Source organism: Rhinolophus sinicus, linkage group LG03 (assembly GCF_036562045.2).
Source record: "Rhinolophus sinicus isolate RSC01 linkage group LG03, ASM3656204v1, whole genome shotgun sequence".
Classification (NCBI taxonomy): Eukaryota; Metazoa; Chordata; class Mammalia; order Chiroptera; family Rhinolophidae; genus Rhinolophus; species Rhinolophus sinicus.
This window is the reverse complement of record NC_133753.1, coordinates 100,464,352-100,476,928: the sequence shown is the minus strand read 5'-3', so window position 1 is coordinate 100,476,928 and position 12,577 is coordinate 100,464,352. Positions and strand designations below refer to the sequence as shown.

Here is a 12,577-nt window from a genome sequence, read left to right as displayed (position 1 = left end):
GCCGGTTATTTTAAGAAACATACATGGGAGAAAACTCTGAAATCCAAGAAGTCACCCTTTGTAAAACGGAAATCTGCATTTGTAATGGTTTGAAATCACCTAACAATTTCTCAGAACGTATCCCCATCATTAAGCAGCACAAGACTATTGTTGGCTTTACTTCATATTTACAAATATTTATTAAACATTGACCTTGTGCTAGGAGCTGGAGATGCAAGGATAAACAAGATACAGTCTCTGCCTTCATGGAACTTACATCCTAATGTGTATTGGGGAGCATTGCGGGTCAAAGTTGTTAAACAAGTCAACAGAGTAAATCTGATGATCTAATTGATTTCATTAAGCAACTCATTGGGCCGAATCCCATCTAGCAACTAGAAGGGTGGTATTAACAAAATAAATTACTTTTAGACCAGGACATCTTTTAGTGGGGAGCAAGGGTTTTTATCATGCAGATTGCTTCTTGTTTCTATAGAGGGAGGAGGAGAGTGTGGAGAGCATCTTCTTGATAGTTTTACTTTATTGGTGCTTGACCAGAAAATTCCAACTGATTAAGATTACATTTCCGGGACAGACTGAAACTTCAAAAAGATCAGGTATTAAATCCGGGTTTGGTATCATGAGCTTTTAAGCACTGAGTGATGCTATTTTGGACCTGTGGTTTTCTCTTTAACAAGGTAAAAGGAATTTGAGCACTACCTACCCAGTCCCATCAACTGCAGAGAACAGATGCCAGAGGAAGCAGCAGCATTTCCCCTTTCCATGTTTTGTTGCTCCTCACTGCCAACCTCTTCATTGATCTTGAACTCATATGGCAGGCCATCCCCCTTAGGTACACCCAGAGGATGCTTTATCTAAATATTTAAAAGATTGAACCCTCTTTGCAGGCAATGGCTACAGCTTTTCTTTAAACTCCCTTTAATACTATCCCGTTACTATTTACTGCATTCTCTGGGCGTATGACTAACAGATCCAGTTATCTATCCTCTTGCCTTGTGAGAGTAAGAGGCCCTGGAAACCCTGGCACTTAATGATTTTCTTGCAGGCACTGAAAAGTCACTTAGCTTCCAGGGTCCCAGGTTTCTGGGAGCGTCCTAGAGCTGGTGTTAGGGCGTACGGAGGGCGGGGGTGGATAGGATAAAACTGATCCCTAAAAGTGTGATCTATGCCGGGTTCTTCATCTTCCTCTTTCTGCTCTTTTCAGTCAGGGTGGGGGGCCGAATAACCACCGAGATACAATCGCAGACTTTCTTGAGGCAGCCTCCGTAGATGAAGAAACACGCAGGGCATCCGGAAAAAAGAACGTAGGGCTATAAGCAGCACTGTGCGCAGCCCACGCGCAACGGGATTGAGAAAAGTACGGATCCCGGCGTGCACTTCACTGCCCTCACCGGCGCGCTGATTGCGCGGGGAGGAAGTGGCGGGCGCCTCACAGGGGCTGGGCTCGGCGTCGGCTACGTGAGGTGATTGGCTCTGCATAGGGGAGGAGGCCCACTTCCGCTGGACGCCGGAAGTGTTTCTCTGCCCCGGCCTGTGGGCCATGGAGACGGTGGCACGGTAACGTCTGAGTTCTGAGCATTGCGGGGGCGGCGGCCATGGAGGCCGTGCTAAACGAGCTGGTGTCTGTGGACGACCTGCTGGTGAGGCCTGGCCCCGAGGAAAGGAAAGGAAAGATTCGGGCGGGTGGGTCCCGAGGAGAGTCAGATAGGGGCCAAACCCTATTCCCATCATAAGCGTTGCCCAGGGAAGTCGAACTACGGCTCCCGGCAGCCTTTGCAGCGTCCGGCACCTGCCGAAAGGCTCCACTTGGTCCTTGAGACTAATGGGAGTTGTAGTTTTCTATGCGCCACTACACCTCAGAGTCAGGGCCTGGAGTCTGGCGTGGAAAAACTAACGGGTTCTGGGTGCGTGCAGTATTTAGGAGGTCAGGGTGAGGATGTTTTTGCGTGCTCCTTCAATGGCAGGGAACTAGCGACCATCAAAAGTTTCAAATATTACTCACTGTACCCTGCACGGTGCTAAGTGCATTGCAGGCGATATCGCAGTCTTTGAGCTCTAGAAGGTAGGCACTATTCTTATTCCCGTTTGCAGCTAAGAAAAGGTCCAGACCTAGCAGGATGGGATGGGATGAGGGAAGCAGTCTCCAACGAGGGACTTCGTGGGCTGTTGAGCAGTTCTCACTGTTGAACAATGTGTTGACTGTTCACCCACTCGGAGTCAGCTGCTCCGGGAGCGGTTCCTGGAGCCGCCACCAGGTGGCATCTCCTCGGTACCACTAGGGGTAGGGGAGCGGAGGCGGTACTGTGCCGAAGGGAAGCCGAAAGCCTGGGTCCCAGGGATGGTGACAGCAGAATCTGTGGTGCCAGGAATCAAGACCCGTGAGGGAAATGGGGCAGCGACTGGGGAATATGGATTGTAACTGGGAAATGGGCACCCAGGTCCATCAAAGAATGGTTCGCCCCCTTCATTTCTAAATGACTCCTCTCCTCTCCTATGGCAGAAGTTTGAAAAGAAATTTCAGTCTGAGAAGGCAGCAGGCTCGGTGTCCAAGAGCACGCAGTTTGAGTATGCCTGGTGCTTGGTGCGGAGCAAGTACAACGATGACATCCGTAACGGCATTGCACTGCTGGAGGGTGAGGTGCTCGGCTACCCGGCTCTTCCCTTCCTAACTGCCATCAGGGCCTGTCCTTCTTTACTGCCATTGCTCGTTCCCTCCCTCCATCTCAAGTGCTGTCACCTCACAGTTATTAGGTTGGTGGAAAAGTAATTGCGGTTTAAAAGGTTAAAAATAATTGCAAAACCCGCAGTTACCTTTGCACCAACCTCATATTTTCCAGTAAGCTCACTGCAACAAAGGGCTGTACATTAGCCTGGCTTCTCCCAGTGTACTTTTGGCTAATCACCGCCTCATCATTGTTTTGCCAAATAGAATCAGTATGTCGGTTTCCACAGGACTTTGGTGATCTGGTAGTCTAACTATAAAGTGGCTTGTCTGAGATCACACAGCTAATTAACTAATGGCTGAATTGGGACTAGAGGCTCCTGTCTTGTGTGTCCCAGTCCTGGGTCCTTGCCCCCCACCATGGAGCTTATTCAGCAGCTGCTGAAAACTTTTTGTGAGAGTGGCCTGGAGGAAGTGCAGAGACAGTCCCAAAAACCTGGGAACAGATGGTGTTTTTTTGGTGGGAATCCTGTTTCCCATTGTTTTGGGATGGGTCACCATTTGTCAGAAGCACAATATTTGACCTTTCAATTTCTCTGTACCCCCTTTCTCATGTGTAAGCAAACAGTCAGTGTACTAGCAAAGGATGCCTATTATAAATCAATAAAAATAAGACTCTTAATGCAAATAATCTCACCCTACATTTGTCTAATTTGCCAATTCAGATTTTTCAGATTTCCTGTAAAACTGTGTCCTGCTATAGAAGTAGTCTCTAGGACTGCCAGTCTAGTTGAGACAGACAATTGGGAAGATTTATAAACACCTGCAAAGCAACAAAAACTTAGCAACAAATTCTAGTGCATAGAGTACAACTGAACACATAAGCCTCTGGGAAGTAAGTCACTGAGTTAAGAGAGTCGGGTGAGGTCATTCAGGGAAGACTAATTGAAGGTGAGTTTTGAGCTGATTTTTTAAAGGGAGAGTGAATACAAACTTATTTTTAACACTTATTTGGGCAACAAGCAACTGTAATTGAAACACAACAGATTTCAAAACTAAGGAGAGCTGCCTTTTGGCTTCTCCAGTGCCTTGAGTTGCTTTCAGTGCACTTGGATGAAGCAGAGTTGACTACAGTATTGTGTGTTGATCACCAGGGTGTTCGGGCAGCCTGCGTCCACGCTGCCCCAGAGCTCTGACTGGGAAGCCAGGTGTGACTACAGTTAGAAGGGCGGCTCGGAACTTTCTCCTAGGATCATATAGGGATTCAAAGAGTGGAAGGTGTCTCTGGGACACAAGCACTAGGAAAAGAGAGAAGTGGTTTTCACCCTCTCCCTCCTCTCCGTAGAGCTGCTAACCAAAGGGAGCAAAGAGGAGCAGCGGGACTATGTCTTCTACCTGGCTGTGGGGAACTACCGGCTCAAGGTAAGGCAGACAACTCCCTGTGCCCACTCCACCCTACTTGGGTGGTCCACAGCACCCTCTCCTTTCTCTCCTGGGTAAAGCCTGAAGAAGGCAGTAGGCAGGGGGTGGTGTCAGGTACAGAGGTGCAAGGTGATAGCAGGTCAGGATGCTGATAGCAGGTCAGGATGCTGAGGGAAGGTGAAAGACAGGATCAGAGTGCCGAGGGTGTGGGAAAGGTGACGTCAGGATTGGGGTGCAGCCCCAGGCCTGGGCTGTTATCTCCCCTAGCTTATCACCCCCCCACACACAGTTGGGGCTGTTTGTGGACTCTACTCCATTGGGTGGGGCTGGAGTGAGGGAGGGGGTGGAGGTAGAGGGAGGAGCCCCCAGGGCAAGCAAAAGGAAGGCCCCTCTGAACGGCAGAAGTAGTGCTGGAATACTGAGGGTGTGTGTGTGTTTTCCCTGAGTGTAGGAATATGAAAAGGCCCTAAAGTATGTGCGAGGGCTGCTGCAGACAGAGCCCCAGAACAACCAGGCCAAGGAACTGGAACGGCTCATTGACAAGGCCATGAAAAAAGGTGAATGCCTTCCTCTCTGTCTTCCTCTACTCCCCACCCTCCTGTCTCCCTGGCCCCAAGTTTACTCTTCTCCCCACCCCCACACCTGGGCTCTCTGCTTTCTTTAAATGACTCCCCTCCCACCAGTTCCTCCTCAAACCCCCAGAAGCCGCCTTTATCCAACCCTGGAGTCCGTTACCCTGTGACTCCAGGTGGAGAAGCACATCTGTTGAGGAGCAGTGGGCAGAAAGAACATGGTAGCTGTGGTCCCAGATGGCTCAGGCTGGACTCCTGACTCACAGTCTCCCTTTACCTCTCTCTCCAGATGGACTGGTGGGCATGGCCATTGTTGGAGGCATGGCCCTGGGTGTGGCAGGAGTGGCTGGACTCATCGGACTTGCTGTATCCAAATTCAAATCCTCCTGAACAATACTGCACCTCTGCCTCTGCCCAGGGATACTTGGGAGCCCATGGCAGACACTCGGAGAGTGGCCCATCCATCCTCACTCTCTCTTCTCCTAAACCCCATCACTGTCCTTTATGGCTTCAACTTCCTCTCCCCTGAGACCTGTCCTTTAGCCCCAAATCATGTGCTTTGGGATGAATGTAAATAAAATTGGGCTTTGGCTTGCCAACCTCTGTGTCTCTGTTGAGGAAGGGCGGGTCCCCTTGAGCCCAGAAGTGGGGGTAACACCTGGTCCTTTCTTGCTCTGTGTTCTCCCACTCCTACCCCCCACGCTGTTGTGGGGTTCTCCTTTGTCTGCCGTGCTGCCTAGACCCCACACCCTTCCTTCCTTCCCCAAAGCCACGTGGCGCAGCCTGGATCCTGGGGGAAAGCAGAGACCGGAGGTGGGAAGGGCAGAGCTAAGGGGACAGGCCTGGATTTATGTCTCCTGTCTCCTCTGACCCACTCAGCTGCTTTTCAGCACGTGGAGTTTTCCACACCAGGGGGGCCCCCCACTCAGTTTCCTCCAAAACCTCCGCCCTTCCCCTCGCTTTGTCCTCCTGCGTCCTCCCCTTCCTCCTACCCTAGTCTCCTTAGGGGAGGGGGTGCTGCTGGTGGGGGGGAAGGAAAGAGGTATTTGGCATGGAGTTGGCAGGGGTCTTGGGAGAGGTTAGGAACCCAGGACACCCCAGTTGTAGGTTCTGAGATGGAAGGTGGAGACCCAGTCCCCACCCAGCCCGCTTTGCCCCACACCCGCTTCGTGCCAGGCTCAGCGTGGGCCTGTCTTGCTTCACTGCATACCTCTCATTCCACAGCCAAGCCTGCCCAGCTGGGGGATCGGGGAGGAGGCCCCTGAGGGGAGCACGCAGGAGCCTGACACGGGAGGTTGGGGAATGGGGGCTTACACTTCAGCTCAGTGACGTCCTGTGTATTGCCTGGGTGTAGGATCAGCCCCTTGGAGTCAGCTCCAGCCGCACTTGCCAGAAGAGAGCCAGGGCTGTCCCACTGTGGCCTTGGGGCGGAAAATGAGACTATCTACTGTGGGACAGGTGCTCTGCCTTGGCTTGGGGTGGGGACCCAGAGGTTTCTAATCCATCATAATTAATAGAGCTAGTGACAGCTCTGATAACTGAGCTGCTTAGATTAGCCCCGGGAGCACCTGCGCCTGTGATTTGTCCCCCACCCGGACCCTGGGCAGCAAGATCAAGCTTGTTGCTGATGGTCAAAGATCAACCCACCAAAGGGAGGGTAATTCAAGTTCAGGAAGTTGAAGTTTGGAGGAAAGTAACACTTGATGGCCTCACACTGGGCAGATGGCACCGAGACCCAGGACAGTCACCAAGTATCAAGCAATTCATACATGTGGGGAGGTTTGATCTGTGGTCACAATTCTTACTACAACCTATGAGGTGAGTCGTAGTAGATCTTGTTCACAGAAGCAGAAATGAGCTCACGGGACTCAAACTTCATGCCCGTGTCACTTTGGTAAATAATGGTCTGGGTTGAATCTTGGTTAGTTGTATTCCAGAGCCATGGGTTTCCCCCACAGACCCCGTTCCTTTCAACTTTTAATCTTCCTGGGAGACTCAGTGCCCCAACCCCTTTGAGTTTCTTGAACTTTTCTCACCAACCTCAGGTGGCTCTGCTCCCTCGTTCCTTCCCCCATTGAAGGCAGTGGTGGCCTGTCCGTGGTCATTCTCTGTCTGTCTTCTTGTACCTCTTATTTCATTCTCTGGCCTCTGATGAAAGCTGAGTCAGAAACAGACGCTTCCCCTTGGCTCCCAGTGCCTCCCATGGGGGCCCCTCCTTGGCTGTATCCGTTAGTCACTCCCTAGTAAGTCCCCCCCCCACCCTTGTGGGGCGGGGAGCCCAGGGCAGCCCAGAGGCAGTGGACTTTTGGCCCGTTTCGTTTATTCCCTCCATCTCCTCGTCAACATCTGCCGTGGGCTCTTGGTTCATTCCTTTGACCGACCTGCGGGAAAGCAGAGACCCAGAGAAAGGGAAGGAGGCAGAAACCCGGAGACAGACCAGAGGCCAAGGCTGCAGCCTATCTTCCGCCCTTCCTCTCCCTCCCCACCCTGCCTTAACACCCCTCCTTAGCCAAAGCCCCTCGAGGTCCCCTGGGGCTCATCCCCTCCCTGCGGGGCCCCAGGCGGCCCTCAGGGCCTTCGTCCCACCATGTCAGTGGCTGTGGAGACCTTTGGCTTCTTCATAGCAGCCCTGGGACTGCTCATGCTGGGGGTGACCCTGCCAAACAGCTACTGGCGAGTGTCCACTGTACACGGGAACGTCATCACCACCAGCACCATCTTCGAGAATCTCTGGCACAGCTGCGCGACTGACTCCCTGGGTGTCTACAACTGCTGGGAGTTCCCATCCATGCTGGCTCTCTCCGGTACCGGGCGGAGGGTGAAGGGAGCAGAGGGAGGGCGGAAGGTTGGAGAGAGCCCCGGGAAGTGTGGGTGCCGCCTGCGGTCCGGCCTTGGACACCATACGGAGAAGGGAGGCCTGATTCAGTTCTGGGACCTGGGCTCCTGCAGCCGGGATGGAATGGTAGTGGCAGCCTGGTCACACATGGCCCCCTGCCCTAGTGGGAATGCTCTGTTGTAGTGGTTACAAGTGTAGTGGTTACAAGGCCCCAGCTCAGACTGCCAGGTCCAGTGCTGCTGTTTCCTAGCTCTGCACCTGGAGCAGGGGGTAAAATGAGCTTCATTTGACCCATCTGTAAAATTAGGGGCATCATAGCACCCATTCACAGGGTGGTCGTGGGGATTCTATGAAATAAAAGGTGCAAAATGTTAATATGTTAGAATCTATATGCACTCAAACAATGTTAGCATTTTAGTTTCGGGGTGGGAAGGCTGTGGTTTTTGGGGTGAAAAGGCCCCATCTTGGATTCTTGAGGGTTGAGACAATCTCAGTAGCCTCCACTGGGGCACCACTGCCATGGAGAGTTCCAAAGTGCTGTTAAGGAGATCCTGGGTGTCTACTGTAAGCAGGTGGTGGATGTACATGTGTGTTCAGGATTCTCAGGGCAGTGTGTTTCTGTGGTTCTTGGTGCGCTGGAACCTACAGCTCTGTTGGACCAGGAAGGTTCTCCCTTGTGGCTGCAGCATCTTCCCACTTGCTGCTCACCCTCTAGTGGCCCCATCATCCCCCAGGGGAGTCTCCCTGCAGTCGGCCCCATGCCAGAGACCAAGAAGGGATGACCAGGGGTCCTCTGCGGTGCGTCTCCTGCACCCCCACCCATGCTCTCACTGCACCATCGCCGGGTCCTCCTGGACCCATCTCGCTCTTCCAGTCCCCTTCTGCAGGTGCCGGGGGTAGGAGAAGGAACCGAGGCCAACACTGGGTTTAGAGCAGGGCTCCACAAAATCCCCCAGGAATGCCAAAGATGCTCTGAGCAGTTAGGGGGTCAGGGTAGGTCTCGTGCCCCCACTATCTTCCTGAGTGCAGCTATCCAGCACTGAGGGGCACCTGGGGTCCAGGTGTGGTGCAAAGTACTTCACACACACCATTGCAGGGTTGTTTACAACAGGCCTGTGTCGGGGACTTTAGTCGCCTCATTTTACAGAAGCTGGAAAACACCAGGAATGAGCGTTAACCTGCCCAGTCACACAGGTGGTAGGGGGGTTGGAATCCTGACTCGTGGGTCACTGAGTCCTGAGCTGGCTGATTGCCAAGGCTGGTTCTGGTCCTGAATGGGGTCGTGACTGTCATTTAGTCACCTCCCCCACATCCACCCCCAGCCACAGTCTGTGCTCATCTCCCTTCAATAATCACCCTTTGTCTACCAGAGCTGGTCTGCCCCAGGTGGCGATGAGTGATGGATGGGTGAGGAAAAAATATAGGGTAAATGGAGAGAGTGGGAACTCTGGAGGGAGTGGCTGGGAGTGAGAAAGTGCTCCCAGAGAACTTTGTTCCTCCTCCCTACCTCCCAACTCCTGGCCACTTAACATCCTCTTGGCAGGGACCCAGCCTCTTCCCTTCAGCACGGGTGGCACTGCCCCACCCGGGAAAGGGGTGCAAGGTCCTTGGCGTGCTTGGCAACTATCAAAGACAGAGAAGGGGGAAGGGGGCCAGGAAGGGAGCCAGCCATTTCCTTCAGCTTTGAGAAAGGGGAAACTGAGGCACTGAAAGCCTGTGTGCAAGACTGACATGGATTGGTCCTGAGCCCAGGTATCCCACCTCTCAGATCAGCAACGGCCCTGGACCTAGGGGCCACTGCTGTCCCCTCCCGGTCACTCCAGGAAGAAGCTCAGTTCAGGATGTCCTGCACTGTGCCAGGCACTAGGTGGGACCTGGAGAGAGGCTGGTGTGGAGCAGTGGCGGGGGCGCCCAGGTGTGCTTCCTGGGATACACAGAGCGGGTAGTGCTCTAACGGCCGTGGTTCTCAGCTGCGCGATTTTGCCCCCTAGAGATCATTTGACAGTCTACACATCTTGATTTTCCCGTTTGGGGAGAGGGCTACTGACATCTAGTGGTGGAGGCCGCTACACATTCTACAGGGGAGGGGATGCCCCCCCAGAACAAAGCAGTAGCTGGCCAGTGCCTCCGTGGCGCCAAGGAGAGGCCCTGTAATGGTGAAGAGCACTGGTGTTGATGGGGTGGGAGGGGCTGGGACTCCTGGAGACCCAGGTAGCTCCTGGGAAGGAGGGGTATGTGACGCCTCAGTCTGTAGGCTGGATGGCCCTGAAGGGGAAGGAGAGGATTTGGGGACTGAGGCCTGAGCAGGAGCCGTAAGGGGCTGGTTGTCATAGAGGGGAGAGGAGATGGAGGGGGAGGGGCTGGCTCAGGGACCCATGGCTGCACCCCACCTTCCTAGGGTACATCCAGGCCTGCCGGGCACTCATGATCACCGCCATCCTCCTGGGCTTCCTGGGCCTCTTCCTGGGCATAGTGGGGCTGCGCTGCACAAACATTGGGGGCCCAGTTCTCTCCAGGAAAGCCAAGCTGGCGGCCGTTGCAGGGGCCCTACACATACTGGCTGGTAATTGTGGGAAGGTGATGGGTGGGCCCTGTGCTGTGTTGGGGGGTAAGGGGTGGCCCTCAGCAACAGACTCTGGGGTTGTCATCTCCAGCTCCCACTTATGGCTCTTGCCTCACCTTTCCCTTTGCGATGACACCTGCCCTCCCGGGCTCAGCTCTTCCCTCTCTCCCTGCTCACCCCAGCTTCACCCATGCTCACCCCAAATCCCTTGGCTACAAATCAGTCCATCAGCAATGTTTCTTGAGCCCCCATAGGAGCCAGGCATGAGCGAGGTGTGGGAGGGACCCCAAAGGTGAGAGGAAGTGAGGGTCTGCCTCCAGAGCTTACAGCTGGCTGGGAAGACCAGAGTCAGGGCACACATACACGAAAACAATACTGTACACCAGGCCATCCCTTTTCAGTTTATAAAACACCCACACACATCACCGCACAAGCGAGGTGGGCAGGGTCTCGTCCTGTTCTCCAGGTGTGGAAACTTACTGGAGGACAAGCCCTCAGTGAGTGGCAAGGTTGGTCATGTAGCTCAGGGGTCTCGCTGGCTTCAGGCCTTCACTGCACTGAGTGGCAAAGGCATGTGACAGGCTCTGAGGGCTTTGTAGGGCCAAAGGACAGGGGTCTCAGGAAAGGCAGGGCTGCTTGGGGAAGACTGCACGGGACAGCTGGGCTTTTGAGGGTTGATGGAGCACAGTCCAAGTGAGGAAACTAAATAATCAAGGAGTTAGAGGGCAGGGATGAACAAGGTAGGTCAGGGATAAAGAAGGGGGCGAGGGAGAGCTCAGGAGCCGAGCGCGGGAGCCTAGACAAGAAAGGTTGGCTGGGGTGGGGTCCCGGGTGCTCCATCCAGAAGCTTACAGTTGACCCTAGGAAACGGAAGGGCCATGAGCCCGGGAGGAGGAAGAAAGGGAGGGAATGAAACTTGCTCTTGGACTTGATACCCCACATCCTACTCTCTTGGCTGCCCCTGCCTGGCCTTCCCCAAGTTTCCTAGGGGTCTCTGGTGCTAGTGCAGTTCTCTCCCTGCCCCAGGTTGCTGCGGGATGGTGGCCATCACCTGGTATGCCTTCAACATCACCAAGGACTTCTTCGACCCCTTGTATCCTGGAACCAAGTGAGTGTGGGAAGCCCACACTCGGAGACAGTGGGTGGGACTCGGCCCTGTCCTGGAGCTAGCGCCGCCTGGCGTTCTCCTTGTCCCCAGGTATGAGCTGGGCCCCGCGCTCTACCTGGGCTGGAGTGCCTCACTGCTGGCCATCCTGGGCGGTGTCTGCCTCTGTTCCAACTGCTGCTGTGCTCCCGACGACAACCCCGCCGCCAGGTAAGGGAGGACGAGCGGGCGGGGGGGGGGGGGGGGGGGGGGCGAGGGCCGCACCTCCCTCTGACCCATGCCCCCTCCCCCACCAGCACCCGGCTGCCCCACAAGGCCTCTGCACTGCAGTCCACTGGGCTCTCTGTCCGCCTGCGTCCCGCAACCACGGATGAAGAAGGCGACAACAGCTTCGGCAAATACGGGAAAAACGCTTACGTGTAGGAGGCCTGACCTGTTAACCCCATTCCCTTCCCACTGCCCCCAGTGGACAGGGGTTCCCGGAACCCCGGGCTGCAGGGGCAGACCCCTGCTTGGTGTGACAACTCAGGAGTAAGCCACGACCCAGGGGCAAGCCATACCCCCAGGCTCCACCCTGGTCATGGAAGCCGCGCCCCACTCAGGCCCCGCCTCTCCAGTCCGAGCTCCGCTCTGGCCACACCTCCTCCTTCTGGCCAACAACCCACCTCCTGAGAACTCACTTCCGACTCATGAGGCTGGACCGACCCCTCCTTATATTGACCCCTCTGGGCGGTTACGGGGGAGGAGGCGTCCCGGAGTGTTTGCATTCTATATAAACACATGCATAAATAAATTTATATTGTGAACTGTTACGGTCTGAGAGTGTCTGGCCAAGCAAGGGGTGGCTGGAGGAGCACCCAGGGTCGTCTCAGTTCTCAAACCCCAGACTGTCACCGATCCTCTCCATCGCCTTTGGACTGTCTCATCCAGCAAAACAGAGGCACAGAGGCAGGGTTGCAAGTGATTTCAAGAGTGTGGCACTCTTATAATCCCTGATAAGAGTCATCATGGAGCAGATCTTGGAAGACCCAGCTTTAGGAAACTGAAAACAGCAGAGGTACTGCCTGACCAGCCTGAGGTACAAGTCACTTGTTTTACTCTGGAGCTTTCTTCACAGCTGTACAAGGAGACAGGTGGCCTAGAACGGAGTTTCTTTATCTGGGCCTGAGAGTGGATCTCAGAAATTGACAAGCCCTTTGAAATTGTGTCAAGTCAAGGGTCTGGTGCAGATACATTTTTCTGGGGAAGGTTCAGTAACTTCCAGAAAAGTCTCTGAAGGTCTGTTCACAGAGGCTTACGTATCAGTGGTGTGTGACTCAATGGTGTCCAGCTCAGACATAGCAATAGGCCATGGGCAGGCTTGGCACAGACCCAGTGGGTACTGAGCAGAGCTGGTGCCCACTTAAGACAAGCAAAT

The 12,577-nt window shown here is 54.3% G+C and overlaps 2 protein-coding genes across 2 annotated transcripts; both read left to right on the top strand.

The window, feature by feature from the left end:
• Nucleotides 1-1,482: 1,482 nt before the first annotated feature.
• FIS1 (fission, mitochondrial 1) lies at nt 1,483-5,255 on the top strand. Its single transcript, XM_019752807.2, has 5 exons — nt 1,483-1,640; nt 2,501-2,633; nt 4,008-4,084; nt 4,536-4,641; nt 4,946-5,255. Exons 1-5 carry the CDS (start codon nt 1,596-1,598, stop codon nt 5,044-5,046), a joined length of 462 nt encoding a protein of 153 aa, XP_019608366.1. The 5' UTR covers nt 1,483-1,595; the 3' UTR covers nt 5,047-5,255.
• Nucleotides 5,256-5,411: 156 nt separating this feature from the next.
• CLDN15 (claudin 15) lies at nt 5,412-11,966 on the top strand. Its single transcript, XM_019752681.2, has 5 exons — nt 5,412-7,460; nt 9,891-10,055; nt 11,082-11,163; nt 11,254-11,370; nt 11,457-11,966. Exons 1-5 carry the CDS (start codon nt 7,244-7,246, stop codon nt 11,581-11,583), a joined length of 708 nt encoding a protein of 235 aa, XP_019608240.2. The 5' UTR covers nt 5,412-7,243; the 3' UTR covers nt 11,584-11,966.
• Nucleotides 11,967-12,577: the final 611 nt, after the last annotated feature.

Coding starts and splice junctions, on each gene's coding strand:
- CLDN15 (XM_019752681.2), top strand. CDS start 7,244: ATGTCAGTGGCTGTGGAGACCTTTGGCTTCTTCATAGCAGCCCTGGGA. Junction 10,056..11,081: donor GGCCCTACACATACTGGCTG/GTAATTGTGGGA, acceptor TCCCTGCCCCAG/GTTGCTGCGGGATGGTGGCC. Junction 11,371..11,456: donor GACGACAACCCCGCCGCCAG/GTAAGGGAGGAC, acceptor CTCCCCCACCAG/CACCCGGCTGCCCCACAAGG.
- FIS1 (XM_019752807.2), top strand. CDS start 1,596: ATGGAGGCCGTGCTAAACGAGCTGGTGTCTGTGGACGACCTGCTG. Junction 1,641..2,500: donor TGTCTGTGGACGACCTGCTG/GTGAGGCCTGGC, acceptor CTCCTATGGCAG/AAGTTTGAAAAGAAATTTCA. Junction 4,642..4,945: donor TGACAAGGCCATGAAAAAAG/GTGAATGCCTTC, acceptor CTCTCTCTCCAG/ATGGACTGGTGGGCATGGCC.